This window comes from Salvelinus alpinus, chromosome 8, assembly GCF_045679555.1.
Source record: "Salvelinus alpinus chromosome 8, SLU_Salpinus.1, whole genome shotgun sequence".
In the NCBI taxonomy this organism is placed as follows: Eukaryota; Metazoa; Chordata; class Actinopteri; order Salmoniformes; family Salmonidae; genus Salvelinus; species Salvelinus alpinus.
This window is the reverse complement of record NC_092093.1, coordinates 41,557,570-41,582,888: the sequence shown is the minus strand read 5'-3', so window position 1 is coordinate 41,582,888 and position 25,319 is coordinate 41,557,570. Positions and strand designations below refer to the sequence as shown.

Here is a 25,319-nt window from a genome sequence, read left to right as displayed (position 1 = left end):
AGCATATATTACACTACATGGCAGAGCACTAGCTCCTACCCTTCAGAATGGGATAGCGCGCTATGCAGTTTAGCCTTGCGGCTGACATGCTGTTTTCATTGCACTTTGTAGTTTGCATGGCACTGGTGTGTGTGTGCATCACTCTGCTCTGTTTCCGAACATTCCGTGGTGGTTTGGGGAAGCCACAGCCTGCTAGCTGGTCCAGCAATGACAGCTGGTATAGAGAAACATGACTAGAATATGGGTGGAGAAAGTCTGAAATATCCCCCTCTCTTTTCCTACAAGGAGTTAATCGTGTTAACCTTGTCTTCGGGCATACCACTTCTCACGGAGGAAAGGAAGCAGATGAGGACTATTGGATTGGGACACAGCCCATGAAGCTCAATGGCAGGCAGGTTCAAGAGGGATTTAAAACATGATATGATGTCAAAGGATAGGAGTTCTGAATTTTTATTTATTTTTTGAGAACGTCAATGTTCTCTCAGCCTAGGTCATAATGACCAACAGTAGTTTCACCTAATGAGAGTCACATTACCATAGTGAACTTTATAAAAAGTGTGAGAAAAAAAAACCTGCAGTTTGAGGACAGGACAGAAAGCTGACAAACACATGTCCATGTTATAGCAGACACACAGGGCTGCAAAGAACGTTTTGACATTGCATTCATCTCCATTCATCTCCATTTCCGGAAACACATTAGCAGAACAGTCAAGCTTTACAGATCTCAAACATTGAGGTCAACCACACATTAGTACATTAGACAGCTTCCTTTTCAAGTGTCTTATTTCTTCATCCTTGTGTGAGGGGATGGAGTTTCCTTGTCAATGTTAGGGGGGGAGTTTTATTTTATGGACTCTGTTTCTTGAGCAAAACCAAAGTTATGGGTTCAACTACTAACATAAGGCAAGATAAACTTGTCAGTAAACTACAGTAGTAGACAACAGTTCTGACCAGTGCTGGTAAAAGCACATTCCTCAAATAGTGCATTTCATCAGCTGCCTCTCTTCCTCTAAATGTCTATTCTCCTCCTCTTCACACTTCTCCAGGTGGCCCTCGATCCTCTGATTTGGGATGCCTTGTGCCTCCTTCGGACCGCTTTGCCACCGAACGCGTGTTCTTCTCTATATGACACATAGGAGAGGGGATATTGGATGGTGCACTGAATAAACCAATGCACGAATGAATAAATACATGATCAAACTTTATTGATCATCAGATGGGAAATTGCATGTGACAAGTAATGTCGCCTCATTTGTAGAGATACTAATGGGAATAGCAATGGTGATACTGTATATAAACTACAAGCTACCCTAAATTGCTAAATTATCACCCATGGCTGTCACACTTAAGTTTGAAATGGCTGCCTGCATTGTTAGGATGGAATGAATTAAATTCTGGAATTAATCCATGTCAACTTTTTCTTAATCTTTCTCAGTCTATTTGATTGAATTTCAAATAATTTCATGACTTGGGTATGTTATCGTGTTTGTGTATGCATGCGTCTGTGCCTATGTTTGTGTTGATTCACAGATCCCGCTGTTCCATGAGGTGTATTTTGACCTTCTTAATTCTGATTCTACTGCTTGCATCAGTTACTTGATATGGTATAGAGTTTCATGTAGTCATGGCTCTATGTAGTACTATGCGCATCCCATGGTCTGTTCTGGACTTTGGGACTGTGAATAGACCTGTTGTGGGATGTCTTCTGGGGTATGCATGAGTGTCCGTGCTGTGTGCCAGTAGTTCAAACAGACAGCTCAGTGCATTCAACATGTCAATACCTCTCATAAATACAAGTAGTGATGAAGTCAATCTCTTCTCCACGCCAGGAGAGATTGACATGCATATTATTAATATTAGCTCTCTGTGTACATCCAAGTTCTGAACAAATTGCAATTTTTCTAAGTCCCTTTTTGTGGCACCTGACCACACGACTGAACAGTAGTGCAGGTGCGACAAAGCTAGGGCCTGTAGTACCTGCCTTGTTGATAGTGCTGTTAAGAAGGTAGAGCATCGCTTTAATATCCTCAGTCTTTTTCCCTCCAAGTTGTCAGACCCCGGTGGCTTGTCATTGTTGATAAAAAAAAAAAAAACTGCACTTCCACACTCACTTTATGGAATTCAATGCTTGTCTTTCATAATTTGGTCAGATATACTTGGATGTGTAGTGTCAGTTTTAGTTGCTGACATGTCATGACTAAGTTTGCTAATCTTGCCAATTAAAATTGCCAAGTAGTTGGCAATATCAGTTGGTTTTGTGATGAATTCGCCATCTGATTCAATGAATAATGGAGCTGAGTTTGCCTTTTTTCCCAAAATGTAATTTAAGGTGCTCCAAAAGCTTTTTACTATCATTCTTTATCTCATTTATCTTTGTTTCGTAGTGTAGTTTCTTCTTCTTTTTATTGAGTTTAGTCACATGATTTCTCAATTTGCAATACCTTTGCCAAATCGGTTGTGCAGCCTGACTTATTTCCTTTTACCTCATCCCTCTCAACCATACAGTTTTTCAATTCCTCATCAACCGACCGGGATTTAAATGTTTTTATAGTCATTTTCTTAATGAGTACAAGAAGTTTTGTAGTGATTCCTATGTTGTTGATGTAAAAAATATTTGTTGGATCATGGTGTGTAATGAGGAGCAAACAGACGCTGCACTTGACACATTTATGAAATTGCTTATTCCAGTTACTATTAAGCATGCACCCATTAAGAAAATGACTATAAAAACTGTTAAATCCCAGTGGATTGACGAGGAATTGAAAAACTGTATGGTTGAGAGGGATGAGGTAAAAGGAATGGCAAATAAGTCTGGCTGCACAACCGATTGGCAAAGGTATTGCAAATTGAGAAATCATGTGACTAAACTGAATAAAAACAAGAATAAAGTACACTATGAAACAAAGATAAACGATTTAATGATAGTAAAAAGCTTTAGAGCACCTTAAATGAAATTTTGGGGAAACAAGCCAACTCGGCTCCATCATTCATTGAATCAGACGGCTCATTTATCACAAAACTATTGCCAACTACTTTCATGACTTTTTCATTGGCAAGATAAACAAACATGCCAGCAACAAACGCTGACACTACACATCCAAGTATATCTGTCAAAATGTAATTCCGTAAAGTGAGTGTGGAAGAGGTGAAAAAAATTATTGTTGTCTATCAACAATGACAAGCCATTGTGTGCCCTCAGGCCTGGAGGGAAGCTATAGTCATTCCGCTACCCAAGAATAGTAAAGCTCCCTTTACTGGCTCAAATAGCTGACCAATCAGCCTGTTACCAACCCTTAGTAGACTTCTGGAGAAAATTGTGTTTGACCAGATACAATGTTATTTCACAGTAAACAAATTGACAACAGACTTTCAGCACGCATGTAGAGAAAGACACTCAGCAAGCACGGCACTTACACAAATGACTGATGATTGGCTGAGAGAAATTGATGATAAACTGATTGCGGGGGCTGTTTTGTAAGACTTCAGTGCAGCTTTTAACATTATCGATCATAGTCTGCTGCTGGAAAAACGTATGTGTTATGGCTTTACACCCCCTGCTATAATGAGGATAAAGAGTTACTTGTCTAACAGAACACAGAGGGTGTTCTTTAATTGAAGCATACCCAAACATAATCCAGGTAGAAGCAGGAATTCCCCAGGGTAGCTGTTTAGGCCCCTTGCTTTTCACAATCTTTACTAACGACATGCCACTGGCTTTGAGTAAGGCCAGTGTGTTTATGTATGCAGATGACTCAACACTATATACATCAGCTACTACAGCGACTGAAATGACTGCAATACCTAAAGACCTGCAGTTAGATTCAGAATTGGTAGCAAGGAAAAAGTTAGTCCTAAATATTTCCAAAACTAAAAGCATTGTATTTGGGGCAAATCATTCACTAAACCCTAAAACTCAACTACATCTCGTAATGAATAATGTGGAAATTGAGCAAGTTAAGGTGACCAAACTGCTTGGAGTAACCCTGGATTGTAAACTGTCATGGTCAAAACATATTGATACAACAGTAGCTAAGATGGTCCATAATAAAGCACTGCTCTGCCTTCTTAACAACACTAACAAACAAGGCACCTGGACTACTGTTCAATTGTGTGGTCATGTGCCACAAAAAGGGACTTGGGAAAATTGCAGTTGGCTCAGAACAGGGCAGCACGGCTGGCCCTTAAAAGTACACGGAGAGCTAACATTAAGGACATGCATGTCCATCTCTCATGGCTCAAAGTGGAAGAGAGATTGACTTACCCATTACTTGTTTTTGTAAGCGGTGTTGACAAGCTGAAGGTACCGAGCAGTCTGTTTAAAATACTAGCACACAGCTCGGACACCCATGCATACTCCACAAGCATGCCACCAGAGGTCTCTTCACATTCCCCAAGTCCAGAACAGACCATGGGAGGCGCTTAGTACTACATATAGCCATGACTACATGGAACTCTATTCCACATCAGGTAACAGATGCAAGCAGTAGAATCAGAATTAAAAAGCAGGTAAAAATACACGTAACATAAGTATTTTTACCTGTTTTTAAATTTTGATTCTACTGCTCGCATCAGTTACCTGATGTGGAATAGAGTTCCATGTAGTCATGGCTCTGTGTAGTACTGTGTGTAGAATGTAGTACTATATATATCTATATATATATATATATATATATATATATATATATATATATTTACACACTATCGTTCAAAAGTTTGGGGTCATTAAGAAATGTCCTTGTTGTTGAAAGAAAAGCAAATTTTTTTGTATATTAAAATAACATCAAATTGATCAGAAATACAGTGTAGAATGTTAATGTTGTAAATGTATATTGTAGCTGGAAACGGCAGATTTTTAATGGAATATCTACATTGGCGTAAAGAGGCCCATTATCAGCAACCATCACTCCTGTGTTCCAATGGCACGTTGTGTTAGCTAATCCAAGTTTATAATTTTAAAATACTAATTGATCATTAGAAAACCCTTTTGCAATTATGTTAGCACAGCTGAAAACTGTTGTCCTGATTAAAGAAGCAATAAAACTGGACTTCTATAGGCTAGTTGAGTATCTGGAGCATCAGCATTTGTGGGTTCGATTACAGGCTCAAAATGGCAGGAAACAAAGGACTTTCTTCTGAAACTCGTCGATCTATTCTTGTTCTGAGAAATGAAGGCTATTCCATGTGAGAAATTGCCAAGAAACTGAAGATCTTGTACAACGCTGTGTACTACTCCCTTCACAGAACAGCGCAAAGTGGCTCTAACCAGAATAGAAAGAGGAGTGGGAGGCCCTGGTGCACAACTGAACAAGAGGACAAGTACATTAGAGTGTCTAATTTGAGAAACAGGCACCTCAAGTCCTCAACTGGCAGCTTCATTAAATAGTACCTGCAAAACACCACTCTCCATGTCAACAGTGAAGAGGCGACTCCGGGATGTTGGCCTTCTAGGCAGAGTTCCTCTGTCCAGTGTCTGTGTTCTTCTGCCCATCTTAATTTAATATTTTTATTTGCCAGTCTGAGATTTGGCTTTTTCTTTGCAACTCTGCAATCTGTTACTCCCCAACCCTGGATATGGTTACTATATCCAGGGTTGGATACTGCTGTCAAGCTAATTTCTGCAGCATTAATAAAAATGTGATCAATATATTTCATTCCTGTCTGTTTGTAACTCCCCTGGTAGGTTGATTGATAACCTGAACCCGGTTGCAGGCACTGGTTACAATAGCAAGAGTCAGAAGAATTGCAATGTCTCCCCCTAGTGAGATTCATAGGAGACACACCTGAGTTGGCTTCTGGTTCATTAAAGTGACTGGCCCGACAAGTCGGTAATATGAGCTGAATAACTGCTTTTGGTTTTTGACCAGCAGGGTTGCCACGCTCCGTTCGGCCTTTCTCCTGTCCTCCTAAACTTTTTATAAAGAATTAGACATGTCATGTGATATAGGTGAGGCCTCAATGCAGCCAAAGATATTAGGAAAATCTAGGTAACCAATTCAGTGTGTTTGTATGGGTTCTGCCTTGTAGGTCATAAAGCCTCTACTGAAAACAATACACCATCGGCCATTCAGATAAACGCTTAAGAATATGCTAAGTGTAAAAGGCTTCAGTTTTGACTCAAACAGAGTAGCATATCAACATATGGTATTTACCTTCGTGTGATATTGGTTTCTTTCAGTCGGGGCAATGCACTAGCTACTGATAGCCACTCACGTTGAACCTCTCCGGCGAAGCCTCGTTTCTCCTCATCTCTTCGATCCTCCTTTCCAGCTCTATGGCTGTATTGGATGGGTGTACAACCTCCGGCTCTGCAGAACACTAGCAAGGGGAGAACATTTGAGTTAATTAACAAGCAACTGTATAGCATCTTTGTGAAAAGTAACTGTAAAGGAAAAACAACATTTGCTGGAATGATCAGAAGAACATGGAACAATAACATCCACAATGGCCAATGAGAGAGAACCCTTACTATGGGCCTCGTTTCAGCGCTGCTGTCCTGAGCAGGTGGCTGGGTCCGCTTGAAAGAACACCTGCGTTAACTAGTCTCACCTTTACAACAGTTTTTCTTCTTCTTCTTCAGAAGAAGAAGATTTTTCTAGTAGGATGGTGCGCCATTCAGCGTTGTAGATGAATGACCACAACACCTTTGTCCTGTTGACTCTTGCGTTGGCATAGACCATCACCGAGTTTGCAAAACAGAATGAAAGTGTAGTCTTTAACAAGGAAAATGTCATTTGAAAAACTGAAATATTGAGTAAACATGCACCACTAGATAGCTGACTAAAGCCAACTTATAGCTTTGCTAGAGTTTTTTGCCAAAGCTAACTAGCAGCTATAACGTTAGCTAGCATTGCTAGAATTGTGACTTTGCCACAAAATTGACAGAGTAAAAATTCACAAGTAGGAATAATGTTTGTAGCAACTAAATTACCTAGCTATATCAAAAGAAAACGTATCTTGTACTTTATTTTACCTTTAATACTAACGTTATGGGCCATGATGAATTTGTAAACCAATACACTTTGGCAAGCACATTTTCTCCGCCTTTTTGCTAGCTACCACCGATAGCTAGCAATATTTTGGGAGGAGTTGAGTGAGAGTTTAGAATGTCGGGGCAGTATTTGCGTCAAACAGAGCAGGAGGCACAGACAATTAACTAATCAATGATTTAATTCAAATGCCCACCTGACCAACATAGCAGGCCTAGCCTTCTCCAGGTACCACCTAGGTTTGATTTGGACAGTTATGCATGGTGCATTGACAGATAAAAGCAGTTTGCACCATACTTTACTTGGTTAACACTATCAATCTTGTTTGTTCATGTCGTGCAATCAGTTGCTGTATCACGACCATTAACTTGTGTCTATCCTAAAAATACTCCATATCAACAGTGTAGCTTCAGCAAAACCAATCATAATATACCATTTGCATTGCAAATGAACATAACTCTGTTATCTGCCCTGTTTGGATTATACTCTAAATCATTAGAGTACAAACCAGTGCTCGATCCCTCTGATATATGGTCTAGCTACATATCTAGGACTGCTGCCAGGTGCTGACTGAGGGAGCTAGACTTATTTTGTATATTTTTCCATCATGAAATATATAATATTCAAAAGGCACTCGCACATCTGAGCAATCTTATTTGCAGGTGCATGGCAACAACTGAACAAGATGAAGGAAAAAGGAAACCGCACACTGCTCTTGATAGTATCACTGATGTTTAATAAGCTTACGTATCGGCCACACGGCCTTCGTCAGAGCTTTAAATATCAGTGATACTATCAAGAGCAGTGTGCGGTTTCCTTTTTCCTTCATCATGAAATATATAAAATACTCAGTGCTTGACTCGGACGGAAATAGGTTTCGGTACTCATTTTGGGTGTCAGGACTGCTTATATTTAGGTGCAGGAGCTCCACAATACTTTTGAGCTAATATTCTATAAGAGAAAGAGGAGCTCAAGCAGTATAATATTTTTTTCATAACTCAGCTCCGACGAGCACCTGCTGAAGTCAAGCACTGAAAATACTACAACCCTTGCCTAGGTAGGTCCGTTATGATCTCTTCAAAGTGGGTTAACTGTATTGGAGCCATTGTTAGCAAGTTTGCCTCTGGCCTGTTGTTGCTCCCTACATTGTGATCAGAAGTGGGATGAGTCTATCAGAGTTGCGTATACACGTGAGGGACTTGTTATGTTGAAGCCAGGGTACACGCTTTTCCAAACGGAGGGGATAGTGTAACAACCCTTGACCTAAGTAGGCCTGTTACGATTCCCCCCCAAGTGGGTTACCGTTTTGGAACAGTGATTAGAAAGTTTGCCTATGGGCTTTGAGACCCAGAGGGGAGTTGCACTGTTGCTATCTGCTACAATACTTTGTATTTATGTGGTAATGAAGTAAATGGGAGACAACATGAAAGACTAATTAACATAACCCACTGGAGTTTGATACAAACAAAATGTTTTTTTTCACATGGAGAGTATGCACTTGGTTTATTCAGACCTTGAGAAAAAGCATCTATATCCAAATGAAAACATTTATCGTGGGTAAATCATATATTTTTTTGAACAGCCTTACAAACAGGTGCGATAATGTTTTGACCTCTCAGAAACCCAAACATCATTCAACCAACAAAACTGACATTTCCGAGCGTGACCTTGTTAACACAACACAACACAACCCAATGAAATGACCACCAAAAAACAGTGACAGTGATAAAACTAAATTCAGATCCTTAAAAGATGACTCGTCACTCTTGCTCTTCTGAAACAGAATATTTAAAGAGCCATTTAGCACTACTGTGAAAAGTAACAAACAGCTAGACAATTAACCTTTGAGTGTACTAGGCCTACCTTTTACCAAGGGAAATCAGCATCACTTGGGGTGAGTTATAAGATTGTATGTATGTATTATTTTAAAGGTTCCAAAATCTAATAAATTCCAGAAGTAAAAATACAAAAATGATAAATGACCTATGCTTTTGTATAACACCAGTTTGGGTTCTGAAACTCATTTCCGTCCAATAGTTAAGCTATGTAATATAAAAGGGGGATTTTTTTTTCTCCTCAGAACCATGTTAGCTCATAAGGTACAGTTATACACAGAAGATGCATGGTTCTTGAAAAACTGTTACTGTGTGAAGGAAATGTCCTTTACCCTGATTTTGATTGAATGGGGTCCTGAGTTGTGGATTATACAAACATTTGCTTGCTTGCTCATTAATAATGCTTATTTTAGCCCCTGAAGGGATGTCACCCTGTTAAGGTAAGTAATAGACAACATCCATACATGGTTATTTTGTAAGCTACATTGTGATGGCCTAAGAGGCTTCACCAGCTCCCACACTAATGCATGTCGTGTCAAGATGTTCAGATATTATGTTATCTCTGCAGTGCAACAAAACAAAACGATTGGCATTTCACAGTAGCAACATGTGTGTGATACTATCTAACATGCAGGAGACATATTGCTCAAGTAGTACCCCGCAATACAACACCAATGTAGGACAAACCTTAATATTGGCTGTGTAATGCAATCAAACAAAAAGGGCTGATCTGATTGGTCTGCCTGTGTAAACGCAACCAAGTTAATACAAAGGCAAATGTAAAGGGAAGCTTTAAATGTAACACAAATGTTACTTTGATACCTATCCAAGCTGAAGAGGAGGCTAATGCAACATGAATGAAATAGAAATCACTTAGTACATAAAAGTTCCTAAGAGTGGATTCAGACTTAATGATTTTAGGCTGTGTACAGTATACAAAAAGGAAATATTACAGTTTTTGGATTTGTCTGTAAAGCCAAATTGATGGCTGTCCTAGTCACTGGGTACAGAAGTTCTGTTGCTAATTGTATAGGTCATTTACAATACCCCTACCTTGCCATGAAATCTGAACAACAATCATAATGTAGACGTCAACCATTTTCTCACACAGTCATTTTTCAGTTTTGTGTTTACTAATATTGCATAGTAAACAGATTAAATAATTGATTGTGCAAAAGAGCGAGTGCATGCTCTAGCCTTTGTGGCATGAACAATTTCATAGGGAAATAGGTTATAACCATTGCCAATAGTTCAGTATGTGTTTCTATTTGTTCTGGTTCCAACCAGTGGAGCAATTCTAGTGTTTTTGTGTATTGACATTATTTTAAGTGTATAAGTGCTGGTACAGTAACTACTCAACAAGACTATGTTGAAGTGTGGATTCATATTACAATTAAACATTTTTTTATCCACTTCATTCCATTAACTGTGTATTGCATAGGCTATGTTTGCTAGACACTAGATTCCAAAAGCATTCAAACATGAACAAATTTTCTAAGGATTTGTCTATAAATGTTCACATTTTTTATTTAACTAGGTAAGTCAGTTTAGAACAAATTCTTATTTACAATGACGACCTACACCGGCCAAACCCGGACGACGCTGGGCCAATTGTGCGCCGCCCTATGGGACTCCCAATCCTGTCCGGTTGTGATACAGCGTGTACTCGAACCAGAGAGTCTGTAGTGACGCCTCTAGCACTGAGATGCAGTGCCTTAGACCGCTGCGCCACTCTACTGTGTGTGGCAAATGTGCTAAGGATTTGTCTACTTTATGTGGCAATGTCATCAAATTACATGAATGTGTGTTTAGTGCAGGGGTGGAAAACAAATAGACATCAAACTCAAAAATATATGCCTCAACTTTTAGGCAATAAGACACTTCGATTAGGCATACATTTTGAAAGTGCAGATTTAGTAGGTTATTTTTTGGGGTGTTTAAGTGCATACATTTGTTCTCACGTTTATGACTTTGAAGTAACAGACACATTCATTCAGGCAGGACACAGTCTTTTGGTGTGTTTGGAGTTGTAGTGGCTCCGCATGTCCTTGCGAAGGCGAAACTTCTCCCCGCAGACGCCACAGATGTACAGGTGCACATCCATGTGTTTCTCCAGGTGCTCGCCGCTGGGGAAGATTTGAAAGCACACCTGGCAGATGGTCTCCCCGGCCGACAGGTGCGAGATCATGTGGCGCACATGGTCGTGTTTGAGGAAGGTGCCCTGGTCGCACACGGGGCAGACGTAGCGCGCCATGCCCTTGTGCATGTCGGTGTGCAGCCGGAGCTGCCGCTCACGCAGGAATTGCTTGCCGCACGTCTGACAGCTGAACTGCTTCTCCTTGGTGTGGACGGTGTAGTGCTCCCGCAGGTGGCAGCGCTGGTAGAAGCCTTTGCCACAGATGGCACAGAAATGCTTGCGCCGATGGTCAGGCTCGACACCGCCATCCTCCAGCAGGACAAGGCGGAACAGCTCCTGCTCGTGGCAGGTCAGAGTGTGTTCCAAGGCCAGGCTCTCACTCTGGAAAAGCAGGCCACAGTGGGGGCAGGCCAGGTCGCCCCCCTCCAGCAGCCCATCGTCCATGGCCTGCAGTTCCTCTGGCAGGGGCGTGTCGCCTTCCTCCCCATGAGAGTCAGTGTCTGCACTCTGAGGTTCGCCACAGCGCTCAGCATGCTCCTGCAGTTGCCACCCCTTGATTAGGACCTGGCCACACCTCCCACAGGCGCAGATGTGGCCCATGTGGCTGGAGATGTAGTGGGCTGACTGGTACTCCTCCGTGAGAAGTTCTCCGCACAGCTCACATGGCAAACTTTCCCCGTCCTTCTTCTCCTCTTTAATCTTGTGCATCTTAGCAGGTATGCCAGAATCCTCATTGCTGGACATGTGCCCTTCAAATGTCTTGTTGCTGTTGTTCATGACGGGAACACCAGCCTCGGGCTCCTGGTCAAATTTAATCGGGTCCCTCATAGTGTCATTGAGTGCACTGTGCCTCGCACTGATATCTCCCACCTGGACCACTTTAATGCCATCCATCATCTCGGACACCACGTTTTCTTCCGGCTCCACCTTGATGGTGATATTTCTGGCAGATCCAGGCTCGTTTTCCATACCAGTTGCCACAGACTTGATCGCCGTGTTAGAGTCAGATTTGTGGTCCGGCCAATCTCCTCTAGCCTTGCAGACCACCCTGTGCTCCTCCATCCCCTCAGAGGCCGAGCTCTCCGCCTTGCTGGAATCATTGTCTGTCTCTGCGCTGGTCCTGGGGACCTGGAAGGCCTTACGGTTGGTGCAGGTGAGGATATGCTCAATCAGCAGCTTCTCGCAGCTGAAAACAAAGCCGCAGTCTTCGCAGGTGTATGTGCGTCCGAAGCGGGGGCGCTCTTTTAAGGTGGCGATCCGGGCGCTGGGCCTCTTGCGCAGGTCACAAGGTTGCTCAGCTACACTGTCTAGAAACGGTGATGCTACTACTACCAAAGGGGGTGCCACATCCTCCACCACGAGTGGAGGCCTGTTGACTGGGACAGGAATGCTTGGTCGCACAGGCACAGCAGTAATTGCAACTTTGGGCAAACTTTTGGGCTCGCTCTCTGGGGCACCTAGCTTCTGCTGCTCATACATGCGGACTCCAAACATCATTTTGCCGATAATTGCCGGGCCAGCGGAGGAAGAGGAGCTGGGCGAGGTGGTGGAGGAAAAGGAAGAGGTAGAGGAGGACGGTGTGAGGTTTGAGGCGCTTCTGATGTCCCCGAGGTCCTCCAGGGAGTCGGGGATGTAGTACATCTGCAGGAAGGCCATTGAGGCCTTGAGCGCCTCGAACTCGTAGCTGCCCACCACGATGCGGCCCAAGTACATGAGCTGCAGGATTAGGTCGAAGCACTCCGCACTAATCTGCATGTTGCTGAGGTCCATGCGCGCCGTCCCCTGTTGGTCTTGGATGAACATCATGCGGAAGTAGGAGCTGCAGGCAGCCAGCATGGCCTTGTGGGCCCGGAAGTAGATGTCGCCGATGGCGATGCAGCAGTCACACAGGAAGCCCCACTCCCGCTGGTTGTTGAGCTGCTGCAGGACATGCTCGCTGTGGCTCGGCCTCGCCATCAAACTGGAAAAGGAGCAGAGAGATGCTTCAATCTACAGATGCTAAATAACAGCAATGTGGCACCAAGTCTGTTCGAAAACAAGTGTGTAAACTTGTGCAGAGACCAATTGCATGTCTTACGATGTCTTTATAAGCTAAATTAAGCTGTTATTTCTTCATGATACCCCTAGTAAAATAAAGGTTAAATACAACAATATAAGAGACATATCTGAATCAGTCTTTTCACAACACAAGAGGAGACCCAACAAACGCAACATAAAAACAAAATTGTAGGTACTCCACACTCCTAGGCATTTGATAATTTATTACATTATTTTTTAAAGATTAACACTCATGCCTTAACAAGGTGGAATACGAAGGTCGCCCCACTTCTTGTGTTGTCTTCACTTTGAATGAAAACAATAGGGTTGAGCCCTGAGCCGCCTTGGGCTGGCCTTTTGGGCAAGGTGTGTCATTGTGCTAAATCCTGCCTACTCAAACGACGCTGCTGCCATGGCTCCGGGGCTGAAGAGGAAAGAAAGTCACCTGCGAGCTGCAGCCGCCAAAAGCAAACACAGAGCAGACTAACCCAACAAGCTAGCTAACTTGTTTGCAGATAAACTGTCCTGGTAGCAGGGACAACATTTTCAGAAAATATCGACAGAAACAAGCATAATTCTCAGTTTTTGGATCTGAATCAACTCGACAAAAGAAGTGAGAAAAAGACTGCTCATGACCAATCCAGAAACTGGATAAACTTTGGAATACATTTTGAAAGTTGGAAGAGTGCCGCCGAAATGGCCCCCTTCTCATGGACTGGTAGGTAACTGTTGGGTGGAGTTTTTAGCCTGCTAGCTACTAACCTTAGTGAATACAATGTTGAAGCTAGAAAACATGGCTACTTAGCTGGCTAGCTAACATCTTCTGTATTCCGACTTTTGTTCTCAAAGGAATCTAACTATAGCTATGGGATGTAAACACATTTGTGCACTTCACATTTGTGCACAACACTTTACTTGATCACACCACAACTCGGTAATCATAAGGCATACACCCTTTCCCTTCTTCTTACCAGAGAGATGATTGTTTCTGTCGGCGCGATGTGTGAAGAAACAAGGTGGCTCTACCGACTCTGATAACGTATCCCGAGTGAGTCATGTTTCCGTGAAACAGAGAATGTTACAATCTCTGATGTCTCTCTGGAAGGCAACCCTTGCTCGGATTTCGTCTACCTTGCTGTCAAGAGACTGGACATTGGCTAGTAGTATTCTCGGGAGCGGTGGGCGATGTGCCCATCTACGGAGCCTGACCAGAAGACCGCTCCGTCTGCCCGTTCTGCGGCGCCGTACATTCCCCTCCTGTACTCCCTGTTCACCCATGACTGCACGACCATACACAACTTCAACACCATCATTAAGTTTGCTGATGACACAACAGTGGTAGGCCTGATCGCTGTTAACTTATTTGGGATAGGGGGCAGCATTTTCACGTTTGGATGAAAAGCATGCCCAGAGTAAACTGCCTGCTACCCAGGCCCAGTTGCTAATATATGCATATTATTAGTAGATTTGGATGGAAAACACTCTGCAGTTTCTAAAACTGTTTGAATCATGTCTGTGACTATAACAGAACTTATTTGGCAGGCAAAACCCTGAGGACAAATCATTCAGATGTTTTTTATTTTTTGAGGTCACTCTCTTTTCAATGAGTTTTCATTGGGAATCCAGATTTCTAAGGGACCTTCTTGCAGTTCCTATCGCTTCCACTGGATGTCAACAGTCTTTAGAAATTGGTTGAGGTTTTTCCTTTGAGGAATGAAGAAGTAGCCATGTTCAGAAGGAGGCTCGAGTGAAGTGTATTGTTTGTTAGAGGCGCATGACCCGAAAGCATGCTACACATTTTTTGTCCTCCGGTATTTAACACAGATCATCCCGTCTTTAATTTTATCGATTATTTACGTAAAAAATACTTAAAGTTGTATTACAAAAGTAGTTTGAAATGTTTGGACAAAGCTTACAGGTAACTTTTGTAGTCACGTTGAGTGAGTTGTAACCGGTGTTTTTCTGGATCAAACGCGCCAAATAAATGGACCTTTTGAATATATATTGACGGAATTAATCGAACAAAAAGACCATTTGTGATGTTTATGGGACATATTGGAGTGCCAACAGAAGAAGCTTGTCAAAGGTAAGGCATGAATTATATCTTTATTTCTGCGTTTTGTGTCGCGCCAGGAGGGTTGAAATATGATGGTCTGTGATTGGTAGCTGGGGTGCTATCCTCAGATAATAGCATTGTTTGCTTTCGCCGTAAAGCATTTTAAAAATCTGACACGTTGGCTGGATCCAAAACAAGTGTAGCTTTAATTTGGTATATTGAATGTGTGATTTCATGAAAGTTAAATTTTTATAGTTAATTTATTTGAATTTGGCGCTCTGCATTTTCACTGGATGTTGGCCAGTTGGGACGCTACCGTCCCACATATCCCAGAGAGGTTAACAATGAGACAGCCTATAGGGAGGAGGTCTGAGACCTGACCATGTGATGCATGGACAACAACCTCTCCCTCAACGTGAGCAAGACAAAGGAGATGATTGTGGACTACAGGAAAGAGAGGACCGAGCATGCCCCCATTCTCATCGACGGGGCTGAAGTGGAGCAGGATGAGAGCGTCAAGTTCCTTGGCATCCACATCAACAACAAACTAACATGATCCAAGCACACCAAGACAGTCGTGAAGAGGGCACGACAAAACCTACTCCCCCTCAGGAGACTGAAAAGATTTGGCATGGGTCCTCAGATCCTCAAAAGATTTTACAGCTGCACCATCGAGAGCATCCTGACAGGTTACATCACTGCCTGGTATGGCAACTGATTGGCATCCGATCGCAAAGGCACTACAGAGGGTGGTGCGTACGGCCCAGTACATCACCGGGGCCAAGCTTCCTGCCATCCAAGACCTCTACACAAGGCGGTGTCAGAGCAAGGCCCACAAAATTGTCAAAGACTCCAGTCACCCAAGTCATAGACTGTGCTCTCTGCTACCGCACGGCAAGCAGTACCGGCGCACCAAGTCTAGGTCCAAGAGGCTTCTAAACAGCTTCTACCCCAAAGCCATAAGACTCCTGAACAGCTAATCAAATGGCTACCAAGACTATTTGCACCCCCCATGCTGCTACTCTCTGTTGTTATCTATGCATAGCCATTTTAACAACCCTACCTGCATGTACATAATTATCTCAATTACCTCGACACTGGTGCCCCCCCACATTGACACGGTACCGGTACCCCTTGTATATAGCCCCGCTATTGTTATTCACTGCTGCTCTTTAATTATTTGTTTTTCTAATCTCTTACTTTTTTCTTAATTTTCTTTTTAGGTATTTTCTTAAAACTGCATCATTGGTTAAGGCCTTGTAAGTCAGCATTTCACTGTGGCTTACGGACAATAACCTCGACTCTGCTATTCATCCAGACGGCTTCTCCATATTTCGATTGGATCGAGTGGTGGCTTCTGGTAAGTCAGGGTTAGTGGCTATGCTTCCTGAAACAATTCCTGGTGTACCGAAGTTGAAAACATTGCGAGCTCCTTTTCACCCCAACTGGAGTTCCTGATGCTTAAATACCGACCTCACTATATGCCAAGGGAATTCACGTGTGTTACTATCACAGCTGTGTACATACCGCCACAAGCAAAACCAAGGCGGCACTCAGCGAACTGTAAAGGATCATTAGCCTGCAAGAATCCTCTCACCTGGAAGTCGTCTTTATTGTTGCGGGTGACTTTCAATCAAACCAGTCCAAAACAAATGCTGCCAAAAAAATCACCAACATGTATCCTGCCCCACAAGAGGATCCAGCGTGTGTACACAAACATCCATAAAAAAAAAAGATGTTACCTTTATTTAACTAGGCAAGTCAGTTAAGAACAAATTCTTATTTACAAGGACAGCCTACTCCTTCCTCATGCCCTGCGGGGCTTCTTTAGCTAAATAGCCCAGTACTGTTCTGCCGACCGTCACGTTGTACAGCACCATATTTTCTGTTCCATCCTAATGGAAACCCAAAGGGTTTTTCATTTTTCTTGGAATAGAAAAAACATTAGTCAATTTAATTAAGCAAGTACCAGTCAAAATTTTGGACACACCTCCTCATTCCAGGATTTTTCTTTATTTTTACTATTTTCTACATTGTAGAATAATAGTGAAGACATCACAACTATGAAATAACACCGGTCTCCTGCGTGCCCCGCATTCTGTAGTACAGATATGGCCTGCTCTCCCTTATGTAAGGAATTAGGCACTTTCCCATTTTTTTACTACAGTATGTATTGTAGACTGCACAGTAACATAATAAACAAAAACACATTTCATCAATATAATAATGAAAAAAATACTCTCAAACTGCAGATGATTATTTAGTTATGGATCCATAACGAATTACTATGGGAGTAAATATCACTGATTTACAGAAATATTGGAACAAAGTTGTCTAATGAAGGCAAACAATTTAGAATCCTCCAATCCTGTAGCCTATTCCCGACCGTCACTTTGTACAGCGCCATATTTTCCATTCCATCCTAACGGAAACCATGAGGGTTTCGTTTTTCATCACATAGAAATACCATGATATTAATCAAATTAAGCGAAATTTCTTAATCAATCCCATATACTATGTTATTACAAAAAGGTTTTAAAATATCTTGTAATGCCAGTACGGAATACTGTCAAATGCTTCTCAAAGGTGGTCAAACTAGCAATAACTTGCATTAACAAAAAAAATGGCTAACAAATAGATAACGTGCCACAGAATGCTGCAGCAGCCGCAGTATGACACACTTTTAAAGGAGGAACCACTGTACGTTTTTTCCAGCAGCAGACTATGATCGATAATGTCAAAAGCTGCACTGAAGTCTAACAAGACAGCCCTCACAATCATTTTACCATCAATTTCTCTCAGCCAATTATCAGTCATTTGTCTAGGTGCCGTGCTTGTTGAGTGTCCTTCCCTATATGCGTGCTGAAAGTCTGTTGTCAATTTGTTTACTGTAAAATAGCATTGTATCTGGTCAAACACAATTTTTTCCCAGAAGTTCATTAAGGGTTGGTAACAGGCTGATTGGTCAGCTATTTGAGCCAGTAAAGGGGGCTTTACTATTCTTGGGTAGCAGAATGACTTTAGCTTCCCTCCAGGCCTGAGGGCACACACTTTCTAGTAGGTTTAAATTGAAGATGTGGCAAATAGGAGTGGCAATATCGTCCGCTATTATCCTCAGTAACTTTCCATCCAGATTGTCAGACCCCGGTGGCTTGTCATTGTTGATAGACAACCTCTTCCACACTCACTTTACGGAATTCAAAAGTACAATTCTTGTCTTTCATAATGTGGTCAGATATACATGGATGTGTAGTGTCAGCTTTTGTTGCTGGCATGTCATCCCTAAGTTTGTTTATCTTGCCAATGAAAAAGTCCTTAAAGTAGTTAGCATTTATCACAAAACCCACTGATATTGCCATCTGATTCAATGAATGATGTAGCCAATTTGGCTTGTTTCCCCAAAATGTCATTTAACACGCCCCAAAGCTTTTTACTATCATTCTTTATATCATTTATCTTTGTTTCATAGTATAGTTTATTTTTATTTAGTTTAGTCACCTGATTTCTTAATTTTCAGTACATTTGCCAATCAGTTTGGATCCAGACTTATTTGCCATACCTTTTGCCTCATCCCTCTAAACCAAACAATTGTTCAATTCCTCATCAATCCAAAGGCCGTTGGACTAGTAACCGAAAGGTTGCAAGATCGAATCCCCGAGCTGACATGGTAAAAATCTGTCGTTCTGCACCTGAACAAGGCAGTTAACCCACTGTTCCTAGGCCGTCATTGAAAATAAGAATTTGTTCTTAACTGACTTGCCTAGTTAAATAAAGGTTACATTAAGAGCATAACATTTCTGTACCCTAATTTTCTAATTCTTGTCTAACCAATACCAAAATGGAGATTAAGTGAAAATAAAAATCTGATTGATTTATCAGGACCAGTCCCCATGCTTGCCTCAGAGCAGCGTGAAACGGTGCTAATATAGTTGTAGGCTTTTGCTTCTAACTTCAATATGCTCTTTAAATAAATAAGACCTACACCATTTTTAACAACACATTACTCAACACTAGTGAGACTCATTTCACCTATGGTAGGCGGCAGGTATATCGGCAGGTATATCGACTTTTTTTTTTTTTTCAATGACGTTACTCGCCAATAATTGCATTTAGAGGATTGGAGGACTCTAAATGAATATCTAAGGGGAATTTTTTGTTAGTTATTCTCACAGATTCTAAGGGGCTTTTATATAATTTTAATTAATTAATAATAAACGCTTTGATTAAAAATTAACAATATTTTGGAGATTTCGTTTTCAGGGAGAAAAAGGCAATTCTTGAACATGGGGTGAGACATTCTCACTCGCTTGTTTTGTACTGTTCTGTAGATTCGACCCAATGATTCGTCTGATAAACAAAGAACTTTGCGTCCTGCAGGCCCAGATCAAAGCTTGCGAGACATTCAATAATGTCATCTTCACAGACGAATCAACCGTGGCCCAATTTGCTCAAAACTGCTACAGAAAAAAGAAGATCAAGAAGATAAATATGTTAAAGATGTTTTGAGTTAGAAATGTAACACTTTAGAGTACATAAGCATCGAATACATTGCAAGTTGAGGGATTTTTAAAAGTCTATTGTCCTGCTAATAGGAAACATTTGCATGATGGGCTACATTCTTTTTTGTAACCACAATGTCACACAATTTGTATCAACCTTTCCAATTACTTTTAGAGTTTAGGATTTACACCTAGCTCGGCTATTAGACAATTCTTTAGTACAGGTTGAATAGTCTATTGTTTAGCTAATAGCCCATCCTGCTACGCTTGTGAAAAACTGATAACACTTTTACCCCTTTCCACATTTTAAAGATTCCAATTGATAGTATTTTTTGCCACAATCGGCCCCAACCCCAATTAATAAATTTAGGCACAGTCGATAGCGTGCTGGACTTCGGGATAGAATGTTGAGAGTTCGAAATCTGCTCCCTGCTTGTTTCATTACATTTATTATGCATGTCTCAGAGCAAACAGCCTGGATTGTTCTCCCATCTCGTTCCTCGCTCTTTTCCACGCGTCATTCAGCACGCTTGTGGGCATGCTGGCAGGATGTACTGTTTTTATTCTGTATATATGAATTACAAATCAGCCTTTAGTTAAATCATGTTTCTAGTCTATTGCATAGTTACAATGTGTAATCATTGATGTCCCAGGAGCAGGAGTGGTAAAAACTGTTGAGGTGTATGATTGTAATACATACATGCAGACACCGCATCATTCACAGAATGGAGTTTGATACACCTGGTATTGGATATGACTGAAAAATAAAACTTGCTAAATAGCGATTTTCGTAAATTAACTTGATGACAAAAAAATATGCACAATTGTTTGTCTCTACACTAACTAACATATTCCTCTCAATTGTACATTTTTTTGCTTGGCTCATTATGACTTTATATTTACTTAAATTAGCTTCCACCATAATGTTTTGTCAGCCATCTTTGCTGATAAAGTCATCAGGGACGGGTGGCTTGCATCAAATTCGTCATTGGAACCACTCGATATGATTGGTCATATAAAAACATTTGGACCCAAATGCATAATGAGTGCTCGAACACCTCCTTGTGGTGGTCTGGAGCAATGAAACCGTGATGCTAGGTACCTCTAAATCCCGCGGTGTAAGCTCGCAACTTTTATAGGAGGAACCACTGTATGTATTATGGCTTTACACCCCCTGCTATAATGTAGATAAAGAGTTACTTGTCTAACAGATTAATGGAAGCCTCTCAAAAATAATCCAGGTTGAAGCAGGAATTCCCCAGGGTAGATGTTTAGGCCCCTTGCTTTTTACAATCTTTACTAACGACATGCTACTGGCCAGCCAAACCCACCGCCCTATAGGACTTTCAATCACGGTTGGATGTGATGCAGCCTGGATTCGAACCAGGGACTGCAGTGATGCCTCTTGCACTGAGATGCAGTTCCTTAGACTGCTGCACCACGCGGGAGCCCAACGTAAAGCGCTGCAGATATTTTCGGAATGGGTAGCAAGGAATAAGTTTGTCCTAAATATTTCCAATAACTAAAAGCATTGTATTTGGGACAAATCATTCACTAAACCCTAAAGCTCAACACCACCTTGTAATGAATAGTGTGGAAATTGAGCAAGTTGAGGTGACTAAACTGCTTGGAGTAACCCTGGATTGTAAACTGTCATGGTCAAAACATATTGATACAACAGTAGCTAAGATGGGGAGAAGTCTGTCCATAATAAAGCACTGCTCTGCCTTCTTAACAACACTATCAACAAGGCACCTGGCTTTACTGAGCTGGACAAACTTCTCTCATCGACGAGAGCCCAAGAAGCAATTCCCCCAGTGCGCATCTCTAGTCAGAACAGGCCTTGCACAAACTTTTCCCGGCGGCACATTTTTTGGCTGGCGCCCGCATTGCCTTTGTTGTTGATTTCCTTACAAATAATAACCTTGGACGTGTGCATTCATATAAAAGTAAGTGGCTTATTTTCTGTATATATCGTGTAGTCGTTTCTACTATAGCGTACCGTATGTATGGAGCATAATGTATTCAGTGTTATTCACGTTTTCAGGTACTGGTGACAAATCATGCATTCCGATTCTTGCATAGATTGTAATAGACAGATATGATGTGTGTAAAATACGTCTTTGAAGGTTATGATGAGATAATGCTGAGCTATTTACCAGCTATATGTGGCGCCATGTTTGTTGACATCATACAATGCATTCTGGTTGTCACGTAAGCATCTGTCAGACCAAAGACGTTATAACAAAACGAGGTGAAGGGATGGTTCACTCGACTGACTTATAGTACTTTCAAGACACCTGGGAAATCTGAAAATTACGAGGTCAAATCACGACGTCAGTGATCTTCAGGTCAGAAAGTAGGAGCTCTAGAAAAAGGCCTAAGTTCCTGAGTTGGAATTCCGTGTTGGATGACCGTTTTTTTTCCAGAGTTCCCAGTTGTCTTGAACTCACTGAAGTTGGAAGTCAGTTGTTTTGAATGTGGCATCAGATTGTAACTATGGCACCTCACGGTTGCCAGCTCAGACCCCCCTTTTCTAGGGGTTTTACTTTTATTTAGCTTATAAACTTCTCCTGTGTTTGCCCCCAATTCATTGATAAATCCCCATCATAACTTCCTGCATCACATCCCTGCACAATACCTTCCTCCATTTCAACCCCCCATGGACTTGAAATCTCCCACAAATGAAGCTAATCCTCCCACAAACTCCTCGAAATTGGTTTTGACCAAATCTGGCAACCCTTTTGATCTTTCGCGCTACAGTTAGGCTAGGCAGTAGGCTTACATTTGGGTTGACAATCTGCGAGGTGATAACATTTTCTTTTCTTTGTGATTCATCAAAAACTGTAAACGCCTTGTCAAGTCATGTGCTCCGGTTCTTGTATACACTGTAACAAGTATCTTGAACAAAAATATGAATGCAACATGTTCAATGATTTTACTGAGTTACAGTTCATATTAGGAAATCAGTCAATTGAAATAAATGCATTATGCCCTAACCTATTAGTTTTCACATGGCTTGGGTGGGCCTGGGAGGGCATAGGCCCACCCACTGGGGAGCCAGTCCCACCCACTGGGGAGCCAGTCCCAGCCAATCAGAATGAGTTTTTCCCCACAAAAGAGCTTTATTATAGACATAAATACTCCTCAGTTTCATCAGCTGTTTGGGTGGCTGGTCTCAGACAATCCTGCAGTTAAAGAAATCAGATGTGGAGGTCCTGGGCTGGCATGGTTACACGTGGTCTGCGATTGTGAAGCCCGTTGGACTTATTGCCAAATTATCTAGAACGACGGAGGCGGCTTATGGTAGAAAAATGAACATTCAATTCTCTGGCAACAGCTCTGGTGGACATTCCTGCAGTCAGCATGCCAATTGCACGCTCTTTCAAACTTGAGACATCTGTGGCATTGTGTTGTGTGACAAAACTGCACATTTTAGAGTGGTCTTTTATTGTCCCCAACACAAGATGCACCTGTGTAATGATCATGCTGTTTAATCCGCTTCTTGATATGTCACACTTGTCAAGTGGATGGATTATCGTGGCTAAGGAGGATGCTCACTAACAGGGATGTAAACACATTTGTGCACAACATTTTAGAGAAATAAGCTTTTTGTGCGTATGGAACATGGGAACAACACTTTACATTTTGCGTTTATATTTCTGTTCGATAAACTTCAAATATTTGTAATTTTTTTCAGGCAATGGGCGCAGCCATCTTTGAATTTGTTTATTTGCGTCTTATAGTGAATGGCATTTTGGGATTAGGGAGTTTTCACTTGTCAAACAAACAAACATGGCTCTCATCATAAAGAATTTAGTTGCTGTTAGCTTAGTTGACACACATCTAAACAATATGACATTTTTCCCTTGTGCTCACCAGAGATGTGGTGCATTGTAAACAAGTCTAGCTGTTAGGTCGCTAACTTATGTTATTTAGGCTGGTTTATGTAATGAGTTTGGCTGTGGATGTGTTCCATGTGATGCTTGGATGATGAAGTTAGCATTTATCTTTTACAATAAAAGGTGAAATTGAGGAATATTTCACATCAGTACAAAACAGGGTTAACGAGACCACCCTCGTCCCAGTGCCCAAGAAAAACAAGGTGACATGCCCAAATGACTATCACCCTGTCACGCTTACCTTGGTCATCATGAAGTGCTTCTAGAGGCTGGTCATGGCCCACATCAAGCCCAGCATGCCAGGCACACTGGACCCACTCCAATTTGCCTACCACTCCAACAGATCCACGGAAGATTCCATTTCCATCGCTATTCACATAGCCGTAACACATCTGGACAAGAGGAACACTTATGTGAGAATGCTGTTCATTGATTCATTGAGTCAGTTCAGCATTCAACACTATTGTTTCCTCCAAGCTCGACACCAAGCTCAAATCCCTGGGTCTGGACACCACCCTCTGCAACTGGATTTCCTGACGGGTAGTCCATAGGCTGTGAGGATTGGCAACAACACCTCCTCCATACTGACTCTTAACACAGGGGCCCCACAGGGGTGTGTCCTCAGTACTTTGCTGTACTCCCTGTTCACCCATGACTGCGTGGCTTTGCACAACATCAACTCCATCATCAAGTTTGCTGACAACACTACCATTGTAGGCCTGATAACCAACGAGTCAGCCTACAGGGAGGAGGTAAGTGAACTGACATTGTGGTGTCATCACAACAACCTCTCCTTCAACGTCAGCAAAACACTGCACCATTGAGAGCGTCCTGACCGGTTGAATCAAGGCCTGGTACGGGAATTGATCCATCCACGACCCAAGGCGGCTCTACTCTAAACGGTGCCTGAAGAAGCCATGCAGCATCATCAAGGACCCCACACACCCCAACCACGAGCTGTTCTCTTCCTTACCATTGGGCAGACGGTATCGGAGCATGAGGTCTGATAGAAACAGTCTCTGAGCATGTTGGTATCAGACTGCAGAACACTTAATCTGGACTAACCACCTGCTCTGATTCTCCACACCTTAGCACACATGCACACATGCACATCACAACTGTTGCTACCAGACTCCATTATACTGCTAAATGTATACACTTGCTCCCCATCCCTAATACATGTATAAATATTGGACTACAAATTGTGCCTTCCTGTATTATACTTATGTCAAATGTTTATTCTATTCTACTGCCATTAACTTTATTTTCGTATTCTTATCTTTTACTATTTCTTATCATCGTTGCACTGTCCAGAAGGAACCTGCAAGTATGCATTTCGTTGGACAATGTATACCATGCGTATCCCGTATATACGACCAATAAAACCAGAAACCTGTTGTGTTGGCATGGTTTACCAGACCAGTGGGAGGAGGTGTTGATGACAGTGATGAACCCCAGTGTGATCTCTACAAACAGCCTCTGTGCCAACAACATGTCTGATGACAACAACCAGATGATATTCTTCCACCCTGGATCACAGTAAACACACACCTAGTCTCTCTCTCTCTGTATGCCTGTTGCACGTGAGAGAGAGTAATGGGTCTGTATATGCAAGTATGTGTGTAGTGTAGGATATACACTACCGTTCAAACGTTAGGGGTCACTTAGAAATGTCCTTGTTTTTGAAAGAAAAGCTCATTTTTTGTCCATTAAAATAACATCAAATTGATCAGAAATACAGTGTAGACATTTTTAATGTTGTAAAATGACTATTGTAGCTGGAAATGGGTGATTTTTTATGGAATATCTACATAGACATACAGAGGCCCATAATCAGCAACCATCACTCCTGTGTTCCAATGTCATG

At 41.9% G+C, this 25,319-nt stretch overlaps 1 protein-coding gene across 2 annotated transcripts in view; it reads right to left on the bottom strand.

The window, feature by feature from the left end:
- Nucleotides 1-434: 434 nt before the first annotated feature.
- The window catches only part of LOC139583144 (zinc finger and BTB domain-containing protein 1-like), a 30,190-nt gene continuing 5,305 nt past the window's right edge, over nucleotides 435-25,319 (bottom strand). The window contains exons 2-3 of one of the 2 annotated variants that reach the window (XR_011676491.1): nucleotides 6,150-6,315; nucleotides 435-1,121 (exon numbers count right to left, since the gene is read on the bottom strand). Coding sequence is in view for 1 of the 2 variants with exons in the window: in XM_071413931.1 (XP_071270032.1) it covers nucleotides 10,815-12,914 (2,100 nt within the window). In the remaining variant the exon portion in view is untranslated. Of the gene's footprint in view, nucleotides 1,122-6,149; nucleotides 6,316-8,474; nucleotides 12,919-25,319 lie in introns of those variants that run through there. The other variant, XM_071413931.1, reaches the window with a different exon arrangement.